Below are 22,407 nucleotides of genomic sequence, written 5' to 3' on the forward strand. Positions count from 1 at the left end.
ATACATACATACATACATACTGAGGAGGTGTTTGTTCAGCCTCTTCTTGAAAGCGTGAACACTGCTAGATGTAATGTCTCCAACAACCACAGGGGGAAGGCTGTTCCATGTCCTTATAGCAGAGTGGAGAAAGCTCCTGTCAAGGCATTTGGTGTTTGACTTGGGGGTTCCCAGGGCGTGGCTTGGTAGTACTCTCTGGGTGATTCGACCTGAGGTGTGAGCTTGAGGTAGTAGTGCTTTGAGGTCCACTGGACAGTTGGGAGTGTGCATCTTGTAGAGAACAACTGCTACTACTATGTATAAATACTACTTACATATAGGTTTGTTTACATATTTGTTTGTTTGTTTGTGCAGATTGCACTGCGTTGTTGTAGGTATACATAGATGTACATGTTGGGCTCTGAATCGTTTTGTGTTCAGCTTGTTGTTTATTGTTTAAAGGACCACTTTTCAACCTATTTTCATATAATAGGTCCTTACTAATAACGATGATAAAATTGCACAATTTAGTTGTACTCGGTCTGTGTCTCACAGGAGAGCTGTGGTCAGTTCAGAAACCCGTCCTGACATCATTGATTCGGAATCCAAGCTAATAGAAACGGCAGTCTTTCTGTTCCTGAAAAGTCGCAATGCGAAAATGGAAGCCACCGTTCTCACGATAATAAAAATCTAAAAAAAATGTTGTTTAAAAATCTTTGTCACTGGTGAACGGGTTTCTGAACTGCCCAACGCCCTCCTAAGAGACACGGACTGAGTAGAAAAGAATTGTGCCATTTTTATCATGGTTATTAGTGAAGACCAATTATATGAAGATAGGTTGAAAAGTGGTCCTTTATTAAGGACTTTATAGTCCTGAATGCTGAATCAATCCAGTGTCTTCGACAACAACAGAACCTAATCAATCGGTGTGATTCTTCTGAAATGTGCAGAGTGGCAACAAGGTGGCGCTGCAGACCACAGCCCTCGAGAACACGTCCATCAAAGTTGGCCCGGCGCGAAAGACCAAGCACAAAGGCAAGATGGCCCGACGCAGCAAGAAGAACCGGAGGAGAGACACTCAGGACAGGTGACATTACATAAAATTACACTTTAGGTTGTTTTCTTTTAATTACACATAGTTTTTGAGTGCAACCAGCAATGTCCGTGCCTGTGCCTATGTGACTAACTATGTGGCCATGAGCACGAGTATATGACTTATTTGTACCAGTAGGGGGCGCCAGAAACAGAGAGAGAGATAGTGCTGCTGTGTTGCCTGCTAATGAGAGAGAGAGAGAGAGAGAGAGATAGGTGGGGGGGGGAGTTGCACCACTCAGTTCACACGGGTGTGATTTCTTTTTTTTAAGTCCTGGCCTGTCACTTTGTAAGGTTAGTGAAGGATGTTTTCTGCTTCTTCACACTGTACTGCCCCAATGCCACAGTATTGACCCTGTACTGTATACGGTGTGTTTGTTCCCCTGGCCAGCAGGCGGCGCAGCATCTTGAAGAAGCTGAGCTCCAAGCAGAGCACGGTGATGCACAGCAGCCGTAGCTTCTCCTCCGGCCTCCACCACTCGGTGTCTTCCAGCGAGAGTCTGCCGGGCTCCCCCACACACAGCCTCTCTCCTGGGCCGTCGACGCCCTGCCGCAGCCCTGCGCCCGACCACCAGCCTGGAGGTGAGCTCACTGTGGGAAAGGATATAGACCGATTCACAGAGGAGTGCCCTGGGCGCGGCCATTACTGAGGTGTAATACATGGAGCAGGTGCTCTGTAGACCAGGTGTAGCTAATCAGTGCTGCTGCACTTAATGGTACACCTCAGTAATGGCCGCACCCAGGAAACCCTCTGTGAATCGATCTATATACAGCTGATGGCATTGCATGGCTCCACTATTTTTTTTCTTTTTTTTTTAATACTGTTTTTATTAGGCATTTTTTGTATATGGCAACTTCAGAATATTATTCGACAATGATAATGAGTAATTCAGTTATATAAAATGAGAAAAAATTACAGGTAATGTAAATGTTCCACATACAATACATAATTAAAAAAAGATATATAAATGTGATAAACATGAAAAAACTAAAAACAGTTAAACAATGACAAGTGTGAACAGAAAAACAAAACAGACAACAGGACAGACACTCTTGCTCTCAAACTTTTCCAACATGTTGTAAATCAAGTGAATTACAGACATTATTCTTTTTTAAATGAGAAAAAAATGTATAAAGAAAAAACACTCGGTTCCTTTTTTCTTCCTTTTCTTTCCAATTTTCTATTATGCTATCTATTGTGTAGGAGGGGTCAGCGTGCAGCCGTGCGCCTATTGAAATAGTCAATGAAGGGTTGCATGGCTCCACTATTTTAATATGTTCTTGAGACTGTATCTGAATCTAAGGGCATTTTCACATTTAAGCTTGCAGTTTAATTATTTTTTTTAATCTCTAGACCTGAGGTTTTTTGCCATTAGAATTTGGTGGGGTTGTTAATGTGTGAAAGGTGCTTTTGGAACCTGGTGCGGTTCAGAGAAGCAGCCTCCGGTCCACATCGAAAAGCACTGGTTGTCATGCTGGATGTTAGGATCTGTTAAACATCTCATGATGTTGCAACATTCTTATTCATGATCGTCACTCATAGACGTAATTCATTCAATGTTGTGAATCTTTGCACTGTGAACGTGGCATCCCAAACTCTGCTGGCGTGACTTCAGCGTTGGGGTTAAAACCCCCTTTCTTCATTGTGTTGATGAGGTTTTAACTTTGAACCTCTTCCTCCCCAGACACCAGCTCTCCTCAGAGCACCTCCCCCTGCTCCAGCTCTCCCAGCTCTCCGGCGGCTCACATCCGGCCCAGCTCGCTGCACGGCCTGGGCTCCAAGCTCAGCACCAGCCAGCACCGTTTCACCAAGGTGAGACTGAGGCCAGCGATTGGCTGAAACACAGACACAGACATATCTATCGTGGTCACTTGTTTGTTTGTTAGACTCGTTTTTCTCGACCACAAATGTTAAGCACGTTAAGATGCAGTGCCCTCGATGGCCTCGTACCTGGCTAACTACTTCTCCAAAGTGAGTGACACCCACAGCAGGGAGTTACAATGATCTGGTACTACCCGAATATAGAACAAACATGGGAAGAGTCTCATTCTGCTACTGTAAATCACTAGTTTCTTTCAAAACTGGCCTGAAACTCACCTTTCATGGGACATACAGTAAATGCAATTTCCCATATAATAGGAGGATAGAACTGCTGCCATTTCTCCTTTTTCTCTGTGTTTTGTATTTGTTGATGACATGTATTATTTTTATACTGTTTATGTTTATGAATGCAATGGAATCAAGTCCCCAGGACTTTGTTGTGTTGTGTACCACATACTGTTAACATTTCTGACTAATAGTTATTCAAATCAGCCAATCAAAAAAGAAGGAAGCTAGGTTCATTGTTTACCTTGTATGTTATAGTTTCAAATGTACAGAATGTTAGGTAGTTCGGACAGATGTTTACCTGGTTTATTTTACCCATTCAAACCAGGAAAGCATCGGGTGCCATTTTCGACTTTAGCGTTGGCTAATTCGAGTTCTCAAATTCTGCCTGAACCCGGCCGGGCTGGGATGAAAAGGTTTGCCAATTAGTCAGGCCTCGGGTTCCATGGAGGAATTTTTTCTCCTTTGGGGCCTTTTCAGGCCTAACATTATGCTAATTAGTTGGGCCGGGCCAAGTGTCCCAGTTAGGGCCCAGCCTTAATTCTCAGACCTGTTGAGAACTCTATTGGCTCTTCAAAAATAGCAGATATACAAGCTCACACAGCGCGTCAATTTGTGCCACGCTGCGAGCTTGTACGTCTGCTATCGTTGAACATTTTCGAAAGTGTGAGAACTATTGATTTTAGAAGGGCTTTTTAGACTATCTGCCTCGGGTCTTAATAAGGCACTACACTGTTCTCTGTGCAGTGTGCACTCTATTCATGCCGTTGTTTACCGAGTTTATAGTAAGTGGACATGCTGAATCCCTAACTTGTACACGTTGTGCTGACTGACGGCAGATGGGCCGCAGGAAGTCCACCAGCAGCATCCCCCCGTCGCCGCTGGCCTGCACCTCCGCGGCGTGCCCCTCCCCCAACGCCGGCCAGCCTCTGTCTCCTCAGCGCTCCCCCTCCCCGCTACCGGGACTCGCCAAGGCCCTCCAGGCCTACCACGGCATGACCCTGTCCCCCCCCGCCATCGTCAGACACATGGTACGGTAACGGTCCGGTCGGCTAGGCCTGTCGCAATCAGCGTAATCTAGTAAGAGAGTGTGCTTTGATCTCGCCGCATGGGCTATAGTTCCAAACATTGGAACTATCCCCGTTGAGATAGAATGAGCACTTCCGCATTCCATTGTTAACAATGGGACTCGGAGTCAACGCTAGTGTCGCCACTCTCTTACTAGAATACTCTGGTCACAATGTAGTATACATAGTCGACTGATTTTTGTGTTGTTTTTTTTGTTTTCTTAATCATTTCAATTGTTTTTGCATAATCGTTTCCTTTCATCGTAAAGAATTGCAAAAAAATAGCCAATCTACAAACTCAACGACGTGTCTGAAAATGGAACGTATTAGATTATTAAATATATGTCCTGTTTTATTATTACTTATTCGGATCATTCAGAAGTTATTTTTCATATCTGCGCTGTGCAGATTTTTATTTTATTTTATTTTATGGTCAAGAAATGCAATTAAATCGTTAAATCACAATTAACTTATCATCGTGTCATTGCAACCGTACAGGTCCGGCCCCGCAGCGCTGAGCCGCCCCGCTCCCCGCTGCTCAAGAGGGTCCAGTCGGCGGAGAAGCTGTACCACAGCGCCCCTCGCAGGCACACTCTGGAAGTGCCGCTGTACGGCGAGGCGGAGTTGCTGGGGGACGGCGACGTCGTGGACGCAGCGCGACTGGCTGGAGGTAGGCTTAAACTATTTAGGCCTGTCCTCAGAATCTTTAAAAAATCTTCCAAGTCCCCCAGTTTTTTCTGAAATAAATATTTTCACGATTTAAAAAAAGAATAGCAGACCTACAAGCTCATAGCGTGCCACTTGGTGGCGCGCTATGAGCTTGTAGATCTGCTATTTTTAATAGCTAAATTATAACATGTTTAAAACACCAAAATGGGTTTCTGTCCCAAAATGTAAGTAAAGTAAAAGTATCAATACTGCAATGTAGAAATACTCTGTTAAGTAAAAGTCGTGAATTCACTTACTATGTACTTGAGTAAAAGTATTGGCATCAAAATGTACTTTGTGCCAACTGCGGTGGACATTTGAAAATGTCCAAATAGCTCTCTACCACCTAAATCCTACAGCCCATGATCACTGTTGCTGTGTTATTGCATTTTATAAGTATATTTTAATACATTTGTGTATTTTATGTAATGATGTTTTTATTGTTGTATACTGACTGCAAGTGTGCCACAGGCAAATTTACATTTTATGTAAGATTTAATGGACAAAGTCTTACTTAAAGTACAAAAAGTAAAAGTACTCATTATGCATGTATGTCCTGTTATTCAAGTTTTCAAATGTATAAACATCTTTTGACGCATTGTGAGCTTGTAGATCGGCTATTTTCAAATGGCAGAATGAAGTGGTTTATGTATGTTTTTTTTTTTTGTAGTATCAAAATGTACAAAGTATCTTGTAACTAAAGTTTTCAATTAAATGTAGTGTAGTAAAAGTACAATATCTGGATCCAGTCAATTATTTCTTTGTACATTTAAGGTATTTGTCATACTGTACGTGCCGTGTGCAACGTTTGTTTACAAACAAAGCCTTTTTAGGTCAAACGGAAATGTAATTTAGACCGATTGTGTTTTTGGCACTGAGCATGAATGCCAAAAACATAATTAAATCATTAACCACAATGATGTTTGCGATGAATAAGTGGTTAATGTAAATGTCCTGGCCGGCGACAGCTCTGGGTGGAGGTGGCGGTGCGGTGGTGTCGGGCGGTGTGTTCCTGTGTGGCCAGCGGGGGGCGCTCCTCCGGGGGGACTCCTCCGGGGGGCCGTCGGAGCGCTGCTCCTCCTCTGGGGAGCAGCTGGTGGTGATGAGGAAGCTCAACCTGTCGGAGAGGAGAGACTCCTTCAAGAAGCAGGAGGCGGTGCAGGAGGTCAGCTTCGACGAGCCCGAGGAGAACAAGTCCCACGCCGGCAGCGCCGGCGCCGCCGGGCCCACCGTCACCGTGACCGGACCCCCGCCGCTCCCCCCCGGGGGGGCCGACGAGGACCCCCAGCCGGAGGAGCAGAAGCAGCAGCACAGGATGGTCTGGGCGGTGATCCAGCACCGGTCCAGTGACGAGGTAGAGAGACATGATGATAACACACAAACACACACCCAGAGATAACACACATGCACACGCACCAAGATAATGATGCCTAACACACACACCCAGAGATAACACACACACACACACACACCAGGATAATGATGCCTAACACACACACCCAGAGATAACACACACACACACACACCAGGATAATGATGCCTAACACACACACACGGGTACTAGGCCTAGGTTATGCACATCTGGTGTTGTCAGTATTATCGGTGTTGTGTTGACATGCATTTATTAGTTGGTAGGGACAACTCGGCAACCCTAACCCAGTGTTGGGTAACCTTACTTTTAAAAGTTACATTACAGGATTACCGCCATTAAATAGTATTCCGGTACGTTACAGTATTACCTTCTGACAAGGGTATAACTTGTTAGATTATGTTTGTTGCGATGTTACGATTAAAACCCACCTGCGAGGAAGTTTGGTAAACATAACGTCAAAGAGTGCAGCCTGGAGTGTTGTGGAGATGTGCTGGGTTTCACCATGGCAAATTGTCACCAATAAATCAAAAAAGAATAGTGTGAATATTTCCATGGCCTTACTAAAAGGCAAACTTTCTGTCTTCTCTCAATCTCTGCCATGTCACATGTGATACCGTCACTAAAAATGAGGGACACAAAATTGTTTTGTTTATACAGGGCAATGTATAAACAATGTTTAAAGGGTATGCCTTTTCAAGTCCCACTTCCCTATGTAGTGATCACAGCGCACGAGTGGGATTTGGAGCGTAGCCACCTTCATCAGTCATCAACAAACTGCTCTTGTGTTTGTTTGCGACCACTAGGTGGAACCGGAGGTGCCGGCAGTCACACGGTTCACCCTGGTGCCGCAGATCGCCGTTCAGGGCTCGACGGAAAGCTCGGAACAAGACGAGTGGGAGGCGTGTTCCGACGAAGAGGAGGAGACCGCCAACGGCTCGCATGCTCAGCCGACGCTCACTACCAGGGTAGGAGGAGACTCGTTATCTTCATCATCGCAGCAACGCCAAGCTTCGACACATCCTTCTCCTCCAGGGGGCGCCCCCGCTACGACACCCGTTCAACGTCGGACGGCTGCGTCACAGCAAAACACTACGACACCCGTTCAACCCGGGACTGCAGCGTCACAGCAAAACGCTACGACACCCGTTCAACCCGGCACTGCAGCGTCACAGCAAAAAGCTACGACACCCGTTCAACCCGGGACTGCAGCGTCACAGCAAAAAGCTACGACACCCGTTCAGCGCGGGACGGTGTCACAGAAAAGCGCTACGACACCCGTTCCACATGGGCTGGCGTCACGCCAGCAAGGTGGCAGGGAGAGCCCTCAAAATGCACACGTGAGGAAGTGACAGCTTGCCATGCGGTGTCTCTTGTCTGCTCTTTCAAGGCCAAGTAATGTTACTGCTGAAAGGGGCGTCTGCTGTCGCGAGTTTCAGTCCCGACAAATGTAAAGCTTGTTTACTGGCTCAGGGGCCATGTTTACCAGGGTGTTTTTTTTTACTGGTTGGAAACTCCAGGCGCTTGCGTAAAAGCGCTTCCAAACGCCAGAGTTGAAAATAATTCAGCTCTCAACAAGCAGATAAAAACGGCAAAATGAATGCTCAGCGCCTTGTCCCGCTGCTGCTGGGGGTTTTCCAAAAAACGTGGCACTCCCATTGTAAACGATTCAAAACATACGCTGCTGCGCCCAGGAGGAAAAAAAAACCTGTCTTGGTGGACACTGACCCTTAAGGTCAATTTATGCTTTGTGCGGCGAGTGTAACATGACGAAAGCGACTTCAAAAAGTCAAAAAATATGTTTCGTACCTCTAGTAAAATCTCTAGTAAAGTAAGCTCCATGACCACGAAAGATGCACGAGACTACGTCCACTTCCATGTTTACATTTTGTGGTGACGCTGTGGGCGAGACACAGATGGTATGGAATATGGATGCTGAATAAGTCGGAACATTGTGAGACATGTAGTGCGACGTGTAGTTCCACACCTGTCGTTCAAAGCATCAATTGGCGTCTGTTGTGTCTCTTGGCTCTTTTCCGCTATGAAGGGTTAACCCAGAACCTGAAAGCTTACAGAACCGGGAACGTTCTGTTGGCGGTTCTCATTTTTTTTGTATGTTTCCATTAGAACCAGAACCATCCCTGAAGGGGGAGGTGCATCATAAAAAATAGAAAATTAAACAAAAGCGAAAATACGAAATTATAAGTACTACCCTACCTCCCAAGCAGGACCCAAATTAGGTTCTGAGAACCTTGTATCTGAAACCGAGCCGTAGCATTATGGAAAACAAATCCAGAACCTGTGAAATGCGTTACACAGCACGGCACACTTAGTTCTTGTAGTGTGAAGGAGCCATCTGTCTGCTCTGTAAAGACAATGAACGTTTAACTGCTGAAAGCGACACGTGCTACCATGCGGTTCAGTCTGAGGAATGCAAAGCTTGTTTACTGGCTTCATTGATTGGGAAGAAAGATTTCACTTGAAGATTTTTTTATATTAGTATTATTATTATTTTGTAAATATTTGACACGTGTTACAGGCTTTTCCTGTTCTTATTTATTACATTTATAAGCTCTGATGAAATGTTTACAGGACAATGAAGTGTGTTTGTCTTTTGATGACTAGCCAAGCCTCCAAAAAACATTTTGTATTGATCAAATGTGGTTTTACTGTATGTCTTCACGGACTGGATTTTTCTATAAATGTTTATTTTTTAACTAAATTGTTATGGTACACAAACTAGTTTGATAATGGTAGGAAGTATCTTAGGACCAAAATGCATTTTTGCAGGTAGATGTCTTAAAATTACAAGTGCTTGTCGAGTAGATGTCTTGGGTGGATTATTATTTTTTGTTTTGTTTTTTTACACAAGCTGAAAATTACGTACTGTAGATAACCTTCCAAGAGCTTGACTCAAAGTCACCTCAGAATACGAGCTGAATATACAATCTGAATTGTAAATCTGAAACGTTGGTATGACTTCAGCTGAATTTCGAGTCGAGTAGTACAGTATTCTGACAACGTTACACCCTAACCCGTCACCTGAAGTTGCCAAGTTACATTTGCAGTATTTCACAAAGCCATATCGCATGTCTCTACTGAAAGCTCTTTTGTGGTTAGCAAATTCAACTTTTTGCGGCAAATGTTCATACATAGTTTTCTTATCTTTCTGGGCGATCATGCCGTCTTCACGATATCTCGGACGAAAGCAGAGTGTTCCGAGTATGATGTAATAGTGTTATCCTAAACCTCATAGGCCTGTATTTTGTGATGGCGTGTTATCCTTCACGTTTAAATGTACCTGACATCTTTAAAAACAGGGTTATTATAATGTATTTTGTTAACTGAAACAAAACACTAATAAAACATTTAAATTAACAATGCAAAACTAACTAAAACCAAGTGAACCAAAAATAGGGTTTAATATAAAAGAATCTTCATTTCAGTTTTTCTAACATGTCTGAGGTCATGCATTCTTCCATAGTACTTTTTTCGGCTTCTATAAATGAAGGCTTTCCTCACAATACCTGGAAAACTAAAAATAAATAAACTAAAACTAGTCGAGTCATGGAACCAAAAGTATTCCACAGTAGTAAAACTAAACTCTAATAACTCTGCTTTAAACACTGATGTAGCATGTGTATGGGAGACTGAGTCTTACTATGAGTTTTATTCAAGCATGGATCTTAGTAATGGAGCGGACATCTGAGCCAATGTTTCGTTTACTTACAATACAGTACAGGAGAAGCACAAATCTGTTTCCGTTCTTTTTTTTGGTAATATAACTTACCTGATATAACTGATACTTGACTGATATAATTGGAATCATGCTGAATTTCGTTCTGTCTTTCGTTCTTATTAACCTACTGTATAACGACATGCCCCCCAAATACTGTAGATTTGCCAGGTTGAAAGTGGTTAAACATAGCACGTGTCAGATGTGTCATCTTTCTATTGATTTTGTGGCATGTGGTTTCCCTGGTAACGAGCAGCTCAGAGCCTACAGTTCATGGTGTATTAGTCCTTGGGCGAGAGTTTTCACTGAAAATGTAGCTTTTGTGTTCAGTTCAGTCCAGAGGCGCCATGTCTGAGCTGTTCGTTTCTACTTGTTTTGCTGTGTGTTGATGTTTACTGCAGGGAGGAGGGTCATAGTACACTAAAGTCAGTGTCGCACACCTGGAAATATCTGATCTACAAGCTCACAGAGGTGGTTGCAGTAGCAACAAACTGTACTCGACTAAAGGGATTGTTACTTTAGTGTGGTGGGCCACCCCGACCCACATCGTATATCACATGACCAATACCCAAGATACCTAATTGTTTAAATCAAAACAGCATTGAAATATAAAAGTGCTTCTGAAATCAAATTAACAGTTACTTTTATTCCTTCACATTTGGCCCAAATAAGGAGTACAAATTCACATTAAAAGTGAAGAATATGCTGTATTAAAACTAAACAATGTATTAAATGTACTTACTGTAAGAAAATGTAATGTTATTACCCACCTCTGCAAGCTTGCAGCACGTTGCATGACGTCTGAACGAGAACAGGCAATTTGATTACTCCACACCATGGGCTTATTTTGAACAAATGCAAATTTTTTGTATTTGTAAATGATATTACAAATTATATTACGTATTCATGTATATTTTGATGAGGCTTTCTCTGTAACCAACCAAACAAATGTGGTTATTGTTATTGCTGTTGATGAATGTACTGTGGTATGTATGGTTAAAGGTTGCGGGGCGGGGGGAGTTGTGGGCGGCGGGGGGGGGGGGGTCAAGTTCTTCCCAGACAAGGGCACACACGGTTCATGGCTCGGCGTTGGTTCATGGTCAGGTTCAGGTTCCAAAATTCTACACCAGTTTCAAAAGCCCACGTGTTCCTCCACACACAACTAACTAGTCTTCCCATAATCTCCATGTCTCTCGCTGGAACAGAAACGGTGGTTTTGCCTCGAACATCCGCTCAGCCCTGTTAAGGTGCACTCCAGTGTGTTGTGTGTGTTGTGTTTATTTATCATGCCCGTTAGCTGCCACACCTGGCAACAGCTATTCTTCCTGGGGTCCTCCTTAGTCCTTACACAATTGTATGCTAAAAGCAAAAACAAGTTGACCGATATCACAAAAATACTTTACAGCATATAAACATGGTTAGTGCATTCACCTAAGTAATATTACATGGTATAGTTAAATAAACAGAATTATAATATTGTTCCTCCATATTGGTGCAGTCGGTGCCAACGGATGTAGATATGTATTTCACTTGCAGCTAGAATGCCACAGATGGAGCTTTTCCTAACTGCCCATTGGTGTTGCTAGCTGTCTTTGAGCCCTTTGGTAATGGTTAGACACTGTATTGAACATGTTTCAAATGCTTCTGTGCGTTGTCCGAAAGATGCCAAATCTGCTGAAGATGAATTGATTCACGGTTGAAAATCAAAAGCTGTCGTTTGGAAAAGCTTTGCTGAGCCGTATTCTTGCCAGTGTGTCAGAATTGTTTACAATGAGAAAAATGTGCCATGTACAAATCATTTTGTATCCTGTGTTTCTATGATATAAATCTCTTTGATACCCTATCGGAAAACTGCACGTTACTTATCATTACGGTAGTGACTCCTTAACGGGCAGTATCATAATAATAATGATGTTTAAAAATATATATATATTTGTATCGGGTACCAAGTACAACATACATTAATATCAAGCATGTTTTGTACCAGATTTAGCTACTAGCTAATTTCCATCTAGCGTGCGTGTGCAAGGTTTTGTCAAGGGAAGGGGCCTCTTGAGTTGAAAAAAGGTTCTGAACCACTGCTTCAGATCAAAGTTGCAGACCAAAACACTTGTATGTTCATGTTCTGTTCTCATGTGAACTGTTCTACTCAGTGCATGCTGCATGACACAAGCACATGTGTCTTAATCAGGCTGTCTCTGCTGGTGCACCCAGTAAAGAAATGTGTACTTTGATGCATCTGAATGTGGACTGTTGGTTTTTATTTCTAAATGTTTTTTCTTAGTCTTAGTGGCACCGAGAGAGTTTAACACATTGAAATCGACAAAGCATCTGTCATTTTAGCTACAGTGTGTGTGTATAGCAACATAGTTTTTCAGAAAACATGGTGCAGTCACACGGCCAGATGCAAAGATGAATGGTAGTATCATTTGGAGCAGCTACGTGCATCATTGCATCGTTGCATCGTCATGTCGCTGGCTTCCATTTATAATGAATGGTAGACTGCGTCGCTGCGTCTGCCTAGCCTGGTTACTAAACCAGACCGAATCAGCCGTGCGATATTAGTCTGGTTTATTAACCAGGCTAGCGTCTGCCCGCGTGAGCGCAACATTAGGATTTAGAATATTGGTTTAGAACATAATTGCGACCATAGGTTGCAGTTTACTATGGAAACCTGCATCTCCCGTCAGTCGCTCGGTCGGTCATGCCTCCATATATGGTCACACCACCATAATGGCCGATTCCATATATGAAGATCACGACACTGACTTCATCAAACCCTGGATATACATTGAGAAGACTTGATCATCGCCTAGATCTGCATATATATGGAGCCGGGCAGCAACTCTTACATCTGACCTCAAACCCTTAGATCTCCATACATGGAGCTGACCTGTTCTGACATAACATTATGTTGATCCTTCCGCACCCGTCCTTCCTCTTCAATGTCTCCCTTTTGACTGATAACCTGTCCATTCAAACTCTGGACGGGCCCGGTCCAAAGTTATTAGTGCAGCCGGCGAAAGCTAGAGTTAGTTCTCAACAGGCCCAAAAATGAAGGCCCGGCCCTACCTGGACCCTCATCAAACCCTGTACACTCAAGACATGCTTCATATATGGCCACTAGTACAGAATTCATTCCATATGTTGATCTGACCCCCCCCCCCCCCCCCCCCCCCCATGCCAAAATGCCAGCACTTGCCCAGTTGTCTGCCGTCACCCAGGCGGAATGCGTGCACGGAGAAGGGTACACATTTTAAAAAGAAAATGCCCATGGGTCGTTGTGTGAATAGAGGATTTGCACTTCTATGTGCAGACTGAAGTATTAAACAGGGTCAACCACTTAACCCATTCTGACCGGGCACCCATTTTGGTGTTAGCATCATGTTATGCTTTAGCTATTGAAAAATAGCAGATCTACAAGCTCATATCGCGCCACCGAGTGGCGCGATACGAGCTTGTAGGTCTGCTATTTTTGAAAAATTCGAAGAACGACTGACATTTTTTAAAATCTGATCTCAGGTCAGAATGGGTTCATCAGACGAGTGTGTGTCCAGTGGAAACCTCGTGTGAATCTGATCTCAGGTCAGAATGGGTTAACACCTCGGCATCATTCTTGTTGTGAAAGCTCACAACTGCGACGGGCTGCGAGCTCGTCAATCGGCTATTTTCAGCGAAAGCTTTCTCTGCAATAACTGCCCTACAAAGGTGTAGTGGTGTAGGTCTAGTGTTGTTTCAACTGATCAGCCAAATGAGATATCAACATATATATAAGTGATATTACACTATAATTATATATGTTCTTGTGGGTAATTGTTTATCTCCCAAAATCATGAAGGCTAATTTGACCTTTTGGGGTACACAAATACGTTTGTGTGTCCAAAAACGTATGTACTGCACGGCTTTGTAGGACAGAATAACAGAAACTATTAAGTTAAGAGTCTTACTGTAACTAAGTTAAAAGTTAAGAGTCCTGGCTGGGCGGTATGACTTCCAATTAATAACACAACTATTTAATTTCAAACTTTTGCCTCGATTCTTACGATGAATCCATTTTTTTGTATCCTTTTTCTTTTACACTGCCCTGTCTGTACCCTGTCAAACTTAGAACCCATCGTCAAAAAGGAAAAACGGCACCCTCTTTTCCTTTTAATATTGATGCGAGTCAACAGTGTCTCGAGAGACTAATACCATATGCAACAGTTAATCGAACTAATCAATTATAAGATGTTTCTTAAAATCAAGTTTGTCTAATGATTCATCTAAATTATTTAGTAGAATATTTAACATTAACAATTTATTTGAGTCGATTCATTTATTATTGTTGGCTATAAACAAAATTAAAAAAATAAAATAAAATGCTTCTCCATTGTTCAATTAATTGACATTGACTATAAACAAAATTAAATAAAAACGTACATTGTTTCCGCATGTCAGTCCGTTGGTGTGACTTATCTGCGTGTGCATCCCGTTCTGAATGCCAGTTTGAACCAGAGGTTTTCCAATGCATCCAGATGTGCACGGTGTTCTAAAAGATCACTGCATAGATACTGTATAGATCTAGCATACTGTAGATACATGTTCTAATTTTAGAACACTTGAGTTTGCTCAGCAGTCACTGCTTTTGGCCTATTGTTTTGTTTTTAAATGCCACAATTCACGGAGCATCGCCTGATCTCTCCCAAATTTGAATCACAAATTGAAGAGCCTATATAACCAACGCATTGCCACAAGCCATTTCAATTTGGGTGGCAGGTCTCTGCCATTCAAAGTATAGGCACATAGTTACACACGCCATCTGTCAAATCTATCAAAGACCCTCAAAATCCCCAGAATGCAGTGAGCACCTAAATCACACACCGTACAGTATGGTACAGTACAGCTAAGCCCTGCCTAGTTCTAGAGGTGTTATTCCTTCTGTATGTAGTTTCACACATTCATCTACTGTAGTTATGTTGGTGTCCTGACTGATTCCCTAAAGTAGATTACAGAATGTAACAATGTGATTTACGTCAAGTAAGCAGCAGAATGAGAGGCTGTGTGGGTGAATTTGTAAGTGTGTGTGTGTGTGTGTGTGTGTGTGTGTGTGTGTGTGTGTGTGTGTGTGTGCGCGCATGCAAGTTGATGCCTGTGCTTGAGTGTGTACAGTATGTGTGTGTGTGAGGACATGGTCACCAGGCAACACCAGGCCAGTCCAAAGGAGAAGTATGCTACTGTAGACCTAAAGATAGGCTCTGTGATTGGGTTACATCAATGGTCTCGCTGCCGTTCACATAACCTGCGATAACCTGAGTTCAACTATGTTGAGATTCAAGTGCTACTGGGTGCTGAGGGTTCACAGCGATATGGTAGACTAGGATTCAAGAATACTGGTGTTCATAAGTTTGAGTGCTAATTTCAATCATCCAAGGAATTTACCATGTTCCATCCAGGCATTTAGCAGATGAGCTTATCCAGAACGACTTGTGCCAGATGGAAATGAGAGTAAACATGAACATGAAACTCTAGTTTAACAAATCATATTAACAATAATGAACCTAGCATCTGTCTAAACAACATCCATCTAAATTTGAAACTAGGATACCAGGAAAACAATGAACTACCACTGATCTAAATGAAATGATTAACATTTGTGGTCGAGAACAAACAAGGCCCCAGCAGAGACCAAGTGACCCAGATATGTCTGCATAGTAGACATATCTAGACATATCTTGTTCTAGTATCAATTGAAAGAGAAGGTGCCAAGAAGGGGCCTCGTCGTCACTACATCTACTTTATCATCCTGTCTCATTAAACTCATGTCTACAGTAACCACATGAACCTATAACCAACATTTCATGGAAATAGCAGAAGTGCCAGAGGCACATGCCCCTGTAAAAAGATGCCTGATAGATTCTTGCTTTTTTTCAAGCTCGCACTGGCACACCACATACACGTGTGCACACGCACGCACACAAAGAATCGTGCATCTGCTCAACAAATCTAATCAGGCAGTAGAGTTGTGAACAAACTTAGACGTTGTGTGCTGACACGCGGTGTGCCCGGGCCTGCATGCAGACAGGACAGCTGCTGTTTGCAAGGCGAGGTTGAGAGGCCGGGCCCTGGGGCTGGGCCCCGGCATGACAGGCACTCACACACTGTCACCTGTCACTGGACTTGTCCGGGCAGCGCGTTCCCACATGGAACTCAATCATATCTCCCGCTGGATAGCTCTCATACCCACCCACCACACACACACACACACACGCGCGCACGCAGAGTTCAGCAGGGAGTAAAGACTGACCAGTACTCGTTTTTCAGAGCTATAGGACCTTGAGATGGGCCAAGATGAGACAGAACCACTGACTCGGACCCTGATTGCATCCCCCCAGAATCCTGCAGTGGTCCGTTCTGCCGCCACACTCCAAGAAGAAGGTATTGTATCTAGGCTACTGCTCCTCAGACCCAGCAACATGTCTGCCCGCATATTTTGTGTATTTTGTTCAGATTGTTGATAGTTCAACATGATTGTAATGTAGGGACTTAACTACTTCTTTGTTTGCTTTTGTGACCATGTTGCCTATCTTAACAGCCCTTCCATCTAAAGCCAACCAGTCCACGGTCATGGCAGCAGTGGATTCCAGTTCTCAGAGTCCCCAAAACCAGTTAGCAGAGGCAGACTGGTACTGGGGTGATATCACAAGGTACATCAATGTTATTGTTAAGCACATTACACAGCAATTTATGTATGACTATGACATGTGATGTGACTTAGTTGTAAGTATGGGATTGTGTATTATTTTTTAGCTCTTATCAGCTTACAAGCTTCTTCTTGAACAGTTGTTTTAGTAAATGCAGTGATTAGAATGACAGCCACATCAATATAATTAACACGGTAGCCTGAATAAGACAATGGCAGTGAGAAATAACAGGTCACAGAATGCATTAAGGTCTTATTGAATGGTTGTTTGATGTATCCAGAGAGGACGTGAATGACCTGATGGCAGACAGGCCTGATGGCACGTTTCTAGTCCGAGACTCTTCCAGTCGGATCCAAGAAGAATATACCCTGACTCTGAGGTAAATGTACACTTGGTTGAAAAACACTATTAAGCTCTGTTCCAAATCACACTGTTATACGTTGGTATTAATGTTCATGTGAGCATCTACCGTACATCTCTCTTGACACGATGCTTGCCGCAAAAGACAGCAAAATTGTGTTTATTTTAAACATAATGGAAAAAAGAAAAGAAAAACTGCGCCAGACATTTATCATTTATAAAACAGAAAATCCTAGGATGTGAAGGAATTAAAAATATATATATTTGTTTGTTTCCGCCTGCAGGAAAGACGGTCAGAACAGGCTGATCCGGATCCTCCATGGCCAGGGGAGGTTTGGGTTCTCTGAGCCTCTGGACTTCTCCTCTGTACTGGAGCTGATCCAGGTCCACAACAGCCAGTCTCTGGCCCTGTACAACTCCCAACTGGACACGCCACTGCTCTACCCTGTCTGCAGACACCAGAAGGTTGGTGGCGCATCACAACCCTTTGTTTCTACAACAAGTGTTGTCTTTCTTTCTTTCTTTTTCAATCTGATTGATTGATTGATTGATTGATTGATTGATTGATTGATTGATTGGGGAGAGGGCCTGTGTTTGTTTGTACGTCTTAGAATTTTGAAAAAGATAACAAGGTACAGTAACAACAAAATCTTTAAATGAGAGTTTGAAAGTCTTAGCTAGCTGTCATTCGTTTTTGCATATATCGGATACTAGTATTTTGGACTCAAAAACAACTGTCTGTTACAGTAAATATAATTCCAATTATATTCAAATCCCTCCTTTTTCTTAATGCCTGAATGTCCTTTTATTGTATGTTTCCTGGTGTCCAGGACCAGCAGTACCATGAAGACAACATGGGACATCAGTACGACAAGGAGAGCAGAGAATATGAGCTGCTCTATGAAGACAACACACTCGGCTCAAAGGTACAACAGGCAAACCATGACTCCTGTCTCCCGTTCAATGAAGACTGCTACATATTAAGAGAAAACTATTTGTTCCTATAGCGAAAGATACAATCGCAATAACTAGCTAGCACATCTGTATAGTTGTTGGAGCCTGGAGGTGGTTATTTGAAGTACACAGCACAGGTTAGGACACTAGATGCACCGCCATATTTTGGAATTTGTTGAAATTAGCTCTCTCTGCCGAGAGATACAATTGGTAAAACCTGCTTGATTGTATGCTTTAATAAAGTTATATCTTATTATGGACTGTCATTAGTACAGTATGTCTAACAAATCGTCTCTGTCGGGTGGAAACCTCATGTCCAAAACTGTTACTGTGTTTTTCAAGATTAAAATTCAAAACGGTAAAAGTAGCAGATCTACAAGGTAGTACAAGCTCAAAATGTGTCGTTTCGAGCTACTTTTAATGCTTTTGTGTGACGCTGTAGTAGAGAGTTAATTTACAAACAAAAAAGCACAAAAAGTTAAAATATGGAGACAACAATGTTTCTGCCCGACAGCAACAAAAGGTTTTGTATTGTTTTCGTTGAGTATGTCATCTTGAACATAAGATAAGGCTGTAGAAAAGTGTAAGTGATTGTGTATGAAACGTGCTGTCCAGGCTTTCCAGAACCAGCAGGGGGACCAGACCATCGAGGCCTTCACTGAGGCCATCCAGATGTTTGGAGATCAGTGTGAGAGCGGAGAGCGCTACATCCACATGTTCCCAACACAGGAAACACGCAGGTACAGTACACTTCACAGTGCACACACCTATAGACGGCATGCACGCACGGGCACATGCATGCAGCTGCACACAACATACAGTACAAACATGTACACTCAAAAGTGTAATAAAGTACAGTACTTGTGCGTAAATGTACTTAAATTACTTTCCTGTTTCCACCACGGAATAGAGCTCAACAAGTGGTTAAACTGATATTTAGGGATCATGACGAAGGCTTGTAGCCGAAACGCGTTGGTCCATTTTAATGATCTTTGCCATGCCATACAAATGAAGGCTTTTTTTTTCACTTGACTGGAACAGAGTGCCTTGGACCCCTTTTTATCTTTCGATATTTAGGGATGATTGAGTGCTTGTTCTGTGTCATGCTGTGGACTCCTCCTCTTTCCAGGGTCCAGAGTGATACTGAGGAGGAGGTCCAGTGGCGCTTGGAGGAGGACCACGATGATAAGAGGGTGTTGGAGGAGGAGGGGCTTAGGAAGGAGGCGGCAGCGGAGAGTAAGGAGATCGCCAGGATGCTCAACATCCTGAAGCCTGATTTGGCTCAGCTGAAGAACATCACAGATCAGTATATTGCGTGAGTTCAAAACCTACAGGAACTGATGATGAGGCTCTAGGCCTAGCTGAGGTTGGCTGGACTCCGACAGTACAGTACCGTACATTCTTATTGGCTCTTTACAACTACGAAGGGTTAAGGGACGCCAGAACCTTTGCTGAAGTGAAATAATCCAGAACCCATGAAGTTCTGCGTTAGTTTTATGTTCACGTTTAAATGATAACATGAAGCTCACCACATCCACTTAAAACCTATGCCTGTGCGGCCTGCTTACTCGAAAATAGCCAGGCTACATACTCACAAAGCCGTGAGCCAAGCCCATACAGTACGGTACATGCAAAGCCATACACCAGCCATGTGTCTTTTAGCTAGTCTCAGTCAAATTAACGCTTTTGCAGTATGCAGTTGCATTATCATCAGTTCATTAAACTGATGACATATGTTTCTACAGAGATAAACTAATCCTCATCACATTGTGTACAATTATGTGTTACACCAGCTCCTAAACTATACTCATTTAAATACAGAACTCTTCACATGATGGGACTCTTCAGTCAGTACTGCTGTAGGTACTTAGCCTCATGTAGCGATATCACTGCTGCCTGGGGCAATATGCATTGCAAAGGCACTTAAGGCAGATGACGGCTGGCTACGCGAGAACCACAGCAAAAGTGCTAACTAAACCAGTGGTTCTCAAAAGTGAGGTCTATAGGGGCCCCTTACAGGTCTGTAACTCTGAGAGCGCACGGAAAATTGACCCTTACGTGCCTCCGAGTTATTATGGGGGTCCTTGAAATTAAAAAGTTTGAGAAACACTGAACTAAACTATAAAACGACCTCCTCCAGACAGTACTCCCTGGCTGATGAGCGTGCGTGGTACGTGGGCAGCATGAGGCGTGGTGAGGCTGAACGGCTGCTGCATGGACGCAGAGATGGAACCTTCTTGATCAGAGACAGCCAGTCACAGACGGGCTGCTTTGCCTGCTCCGTGGTGTAAGTGTTTCATTTATTGATATACGACAAAATCCTTTTTATCACTACACTGGGGTTTATTACTTTTTCCAAACCTGTGGTATAATGATAATGTAGAATAATACAATACAGCCTACGATAAAATCTGAATATTATCAGTAAATTGAGTCAGGAATGGTCCTTTGTTGGAGCTACTTCTATTGTTTGTCTCTGTTATGATGGCATTTAAAGCAATCAACTGGTGCCCTCCTGTGGTTAAATCTAGAAATGACAACTCTATTGTGACAAAAATACAAATAGAAATCATGATCAAATTCAGAGGAATGTATTTATTAGAAGCTTTTATATCTTCGTGGTCTAGTAGATATGTCTGCAAGTCAGATGCTGTGTTTACCAGATCCAGCCACAATGCACACAGGACATGTGGAAGGAATAAGCAAAAAATAATAATCCACTGTCAAACCTTTCAAACTTTGTGACTCATTGTTTTGTGAAACATGCACTATAAATAAATGTACTGTATGTAATGTTAACTTTATACAGTATTTAACCCTGCACGTCCCCCCTGCTGTGTCTCACGCAGCGTGAACGGAGCCACCAAACACTGTGTGATCAACAAGACGTCTTCGGGCTATGGTTTCACGGAGCCCTTCAACCTGTACCGCTCGCTGAGAGAGCTGGTCCTCCATTACAGCTGTACCTCGCTCGTCCAACACAACCCACAGCTGAATGTCACCCTGGCCTGGCCTGCTCTCTGCCCACAGCCCAGCTGAGGAACACGTACCAGCCACAGCACGCACTGTTTCTCAACGTCTGGCCCGGGGGAACCGCCAGGTGTCCAAATGGACCCTTATAGGTCTGTAACTCAGTCTGAGAGTGGTTCCATTTGGTTCCATCTGTACACTCTCGGGTCCCTTTTCCACAAAAAGAATCCATTCTAGATTCTTTGAGCCTTGGTGCTTTTCACAGAACCGGCCGCGAATCGGCTTGCGTTTCCACCGGTTTTAAGCAGAACCATTGTAATTGGGGGCAGCATTGGGGACCTCTCTAACCTGATAACCAGTTAGAGGGCCACCTAGGGAGCACGAAACCCCAGTTTCCCCAGGTTCAATTCCAGCCAGGCCTGGCCAACAATGGCCAACGAAAAATGGCTGGTCGAAGTGTCCATTTCATTGGGGAAATGCAATTGTCAATGGCAGTTATAGTTTCCCTTTTCTTTTTTTATGGTGATGTTTCGCTTGCTTTTATCATTGTTTATATCGCATCTGCATCTTCCAACCTGTATAGGATAGTGACACGCCCACTTTGGTTACCAGTTCAGGGCAAGAAAAAAACACAATCTTTGGTTCCAGTTTCCAGTGGAAAAACACAATTAGATTAGTAGAGTAGAGAGTACGCACTGAAGAGTTCAACTCTGAGTTAATGAACACTGATTTTACAGTGTATATATCAGGGTCAAATGGGGGGGGGGTCTGTGGCCTAATACATAATTATCAAACTGAGGGGCCGTAAAAGGAAAGTGAAAATGTCGAGAATCACTGAGCTACACAACACCCTATAGTTACAAGAATCATAGTGTCATGCTAGCACTAGAGAATGCACCTTTACCATGTTACCGATCATACAGACTGTTGCTGATGTGCAGGTTGTCCATTATTTACATAAAAGTGTTTTTACATGTGACATATTAATCAGGTATGTACAGTACGAGTATATAAACATACAGGCAATCCTGGCGATGAGAGGGATTTCAATTTAGTTTTGTTTCCTGTACAATTGTCACTTTGCTATACATATGAATTGTGTTTAGTATTCTACTTAGCTATAGCTTTCAAAGAGATACAGTATGCTATTGTTCAGTGCCTGCTGATGATGCCCACTAAATGCACTTCTCTTAGCTCTTTATCTTCGTGTTTTACTGAATGGATGCATTTACTGCACTTCACATTATCTATTGCATTTTGAAAGACATGAAGTCAGACATTTTATTTTACTTCATCATAATTATTATCCCCTTGGGGAAATCTGTGCAGCGTTTGGGGACCAACTCAAGTTGTCTATGCCAGTACCTTAATTGGTCATGGCCACT

General features: G+C 43.1%; 2 protein-coding genes across 3 annotated transcripts in view; both read left to right on the top strand.

Moving 5' to 3' along the window:
• mast3b (microtubule associated serine/threonine kinase 3b) overlaps positions 1-11,034 on the top strand; it is a 55,366-nt gene extending 44,332 nt beyond the window's left edge. For both annotated transcript variants that reach the window (XM_080770970.1, XM_080770971.1), the window contains 7 exons: positions 930-1,066; positions 1,466-1,653; positions 2,757-2,884; positions 4,018-4,209; positions 4,744-4,915; positions 5,922-6,307; positions 7,129-11,034. In XM_080770970.1, the coding sequence (XP_080627096.1) occupies positions 930-1,066; positions 1,466-1,653; positions 2,757-2,884; positions 4,018-4,209; positions 4,744-4,915; positions 5,922-6,307; positions 7,129-7,674 (1,749 nt within the window). In that variant the 3' untranslated portion in view covers positions 7,675-11,034. The remainder of the gene's footprint in view (positions 1-929; positions 1,067-1,465; positions 1,654-2,756; positions 2,885-4,017; positions 4,210-4,743; positions 4,916-5,921; positions 6,308-7,128) is intronic.
• Positions 11,035-16,299: 5,265 nt separating this feature from the next.
• On the top strand, positions 16,300-21,220 carry LOC308319634 (phosphatidylinositol 3-kinase regulatory subunit alpha-like). The gene is made up of 9 exons (XM_080769738.1): positions 16,300-16,472; positions 16,630-16,741; positions 17,019-17,117; positions 17,383-17,563; positions 17,929-18,024; positions 18,668-18,792; positions 19,182-19,367; positions 20,193-20,339; positions 20,902-21,220. The coding sequence occupies exons 1-9, from the start codon at positions 16,376-16,378 to the stop codon at positions 21,089-21,091; spliced, it is 1,233 nt and encodes a 410-aa protein (XP_080625864.1). The 5' UTR covers positions 16,300-16,375; the 3' UTR covers positions 21,092-21,220.
• Positions 21,221-22,407: the final 1,187 nt, after the last annotated feature.

Source organism: Protomyctophum bolini (genome assembly GCF_963924005.1).
Source record: "Protomyctophum bolini genome assembly, chromosome: 8".
Classification (NCBI taxonomy): domain Eukaryota; kingdom Metazoa; phylum Chordata; class Actinopteri; order Myctophiformes; family Myctophidae; genus Protomyctophum; species Protomyctophum bolini.

What these genes read in the sequence shown, in the direction of transcription:
- LOC308319634 (XM_080769738.1), top strand. Translation starts at nt 16,376, where the DNA reads ATGGGCCAAGATGAGACAGAACCACTGACTCGGACCCTGATTGCATCC. An exon ending in CGCCACACTCCAAGAAGAAG is followed by an intron (nt 16,473 to 16,629) that starts GTATTGTATCTA and finishes CTATCTTAACAG; the next exon opens with CCCTTCCATCTAAAGCCAAC. An exon ending in CCAACACAGGAAACACGCAG is followed by an intron (nt 18,793 to 19,181) that starts GTACAGTACACT and finishes TCCTCTTTCCAG; the next exon opens with GGTCCAGAGTGATACTGAGG.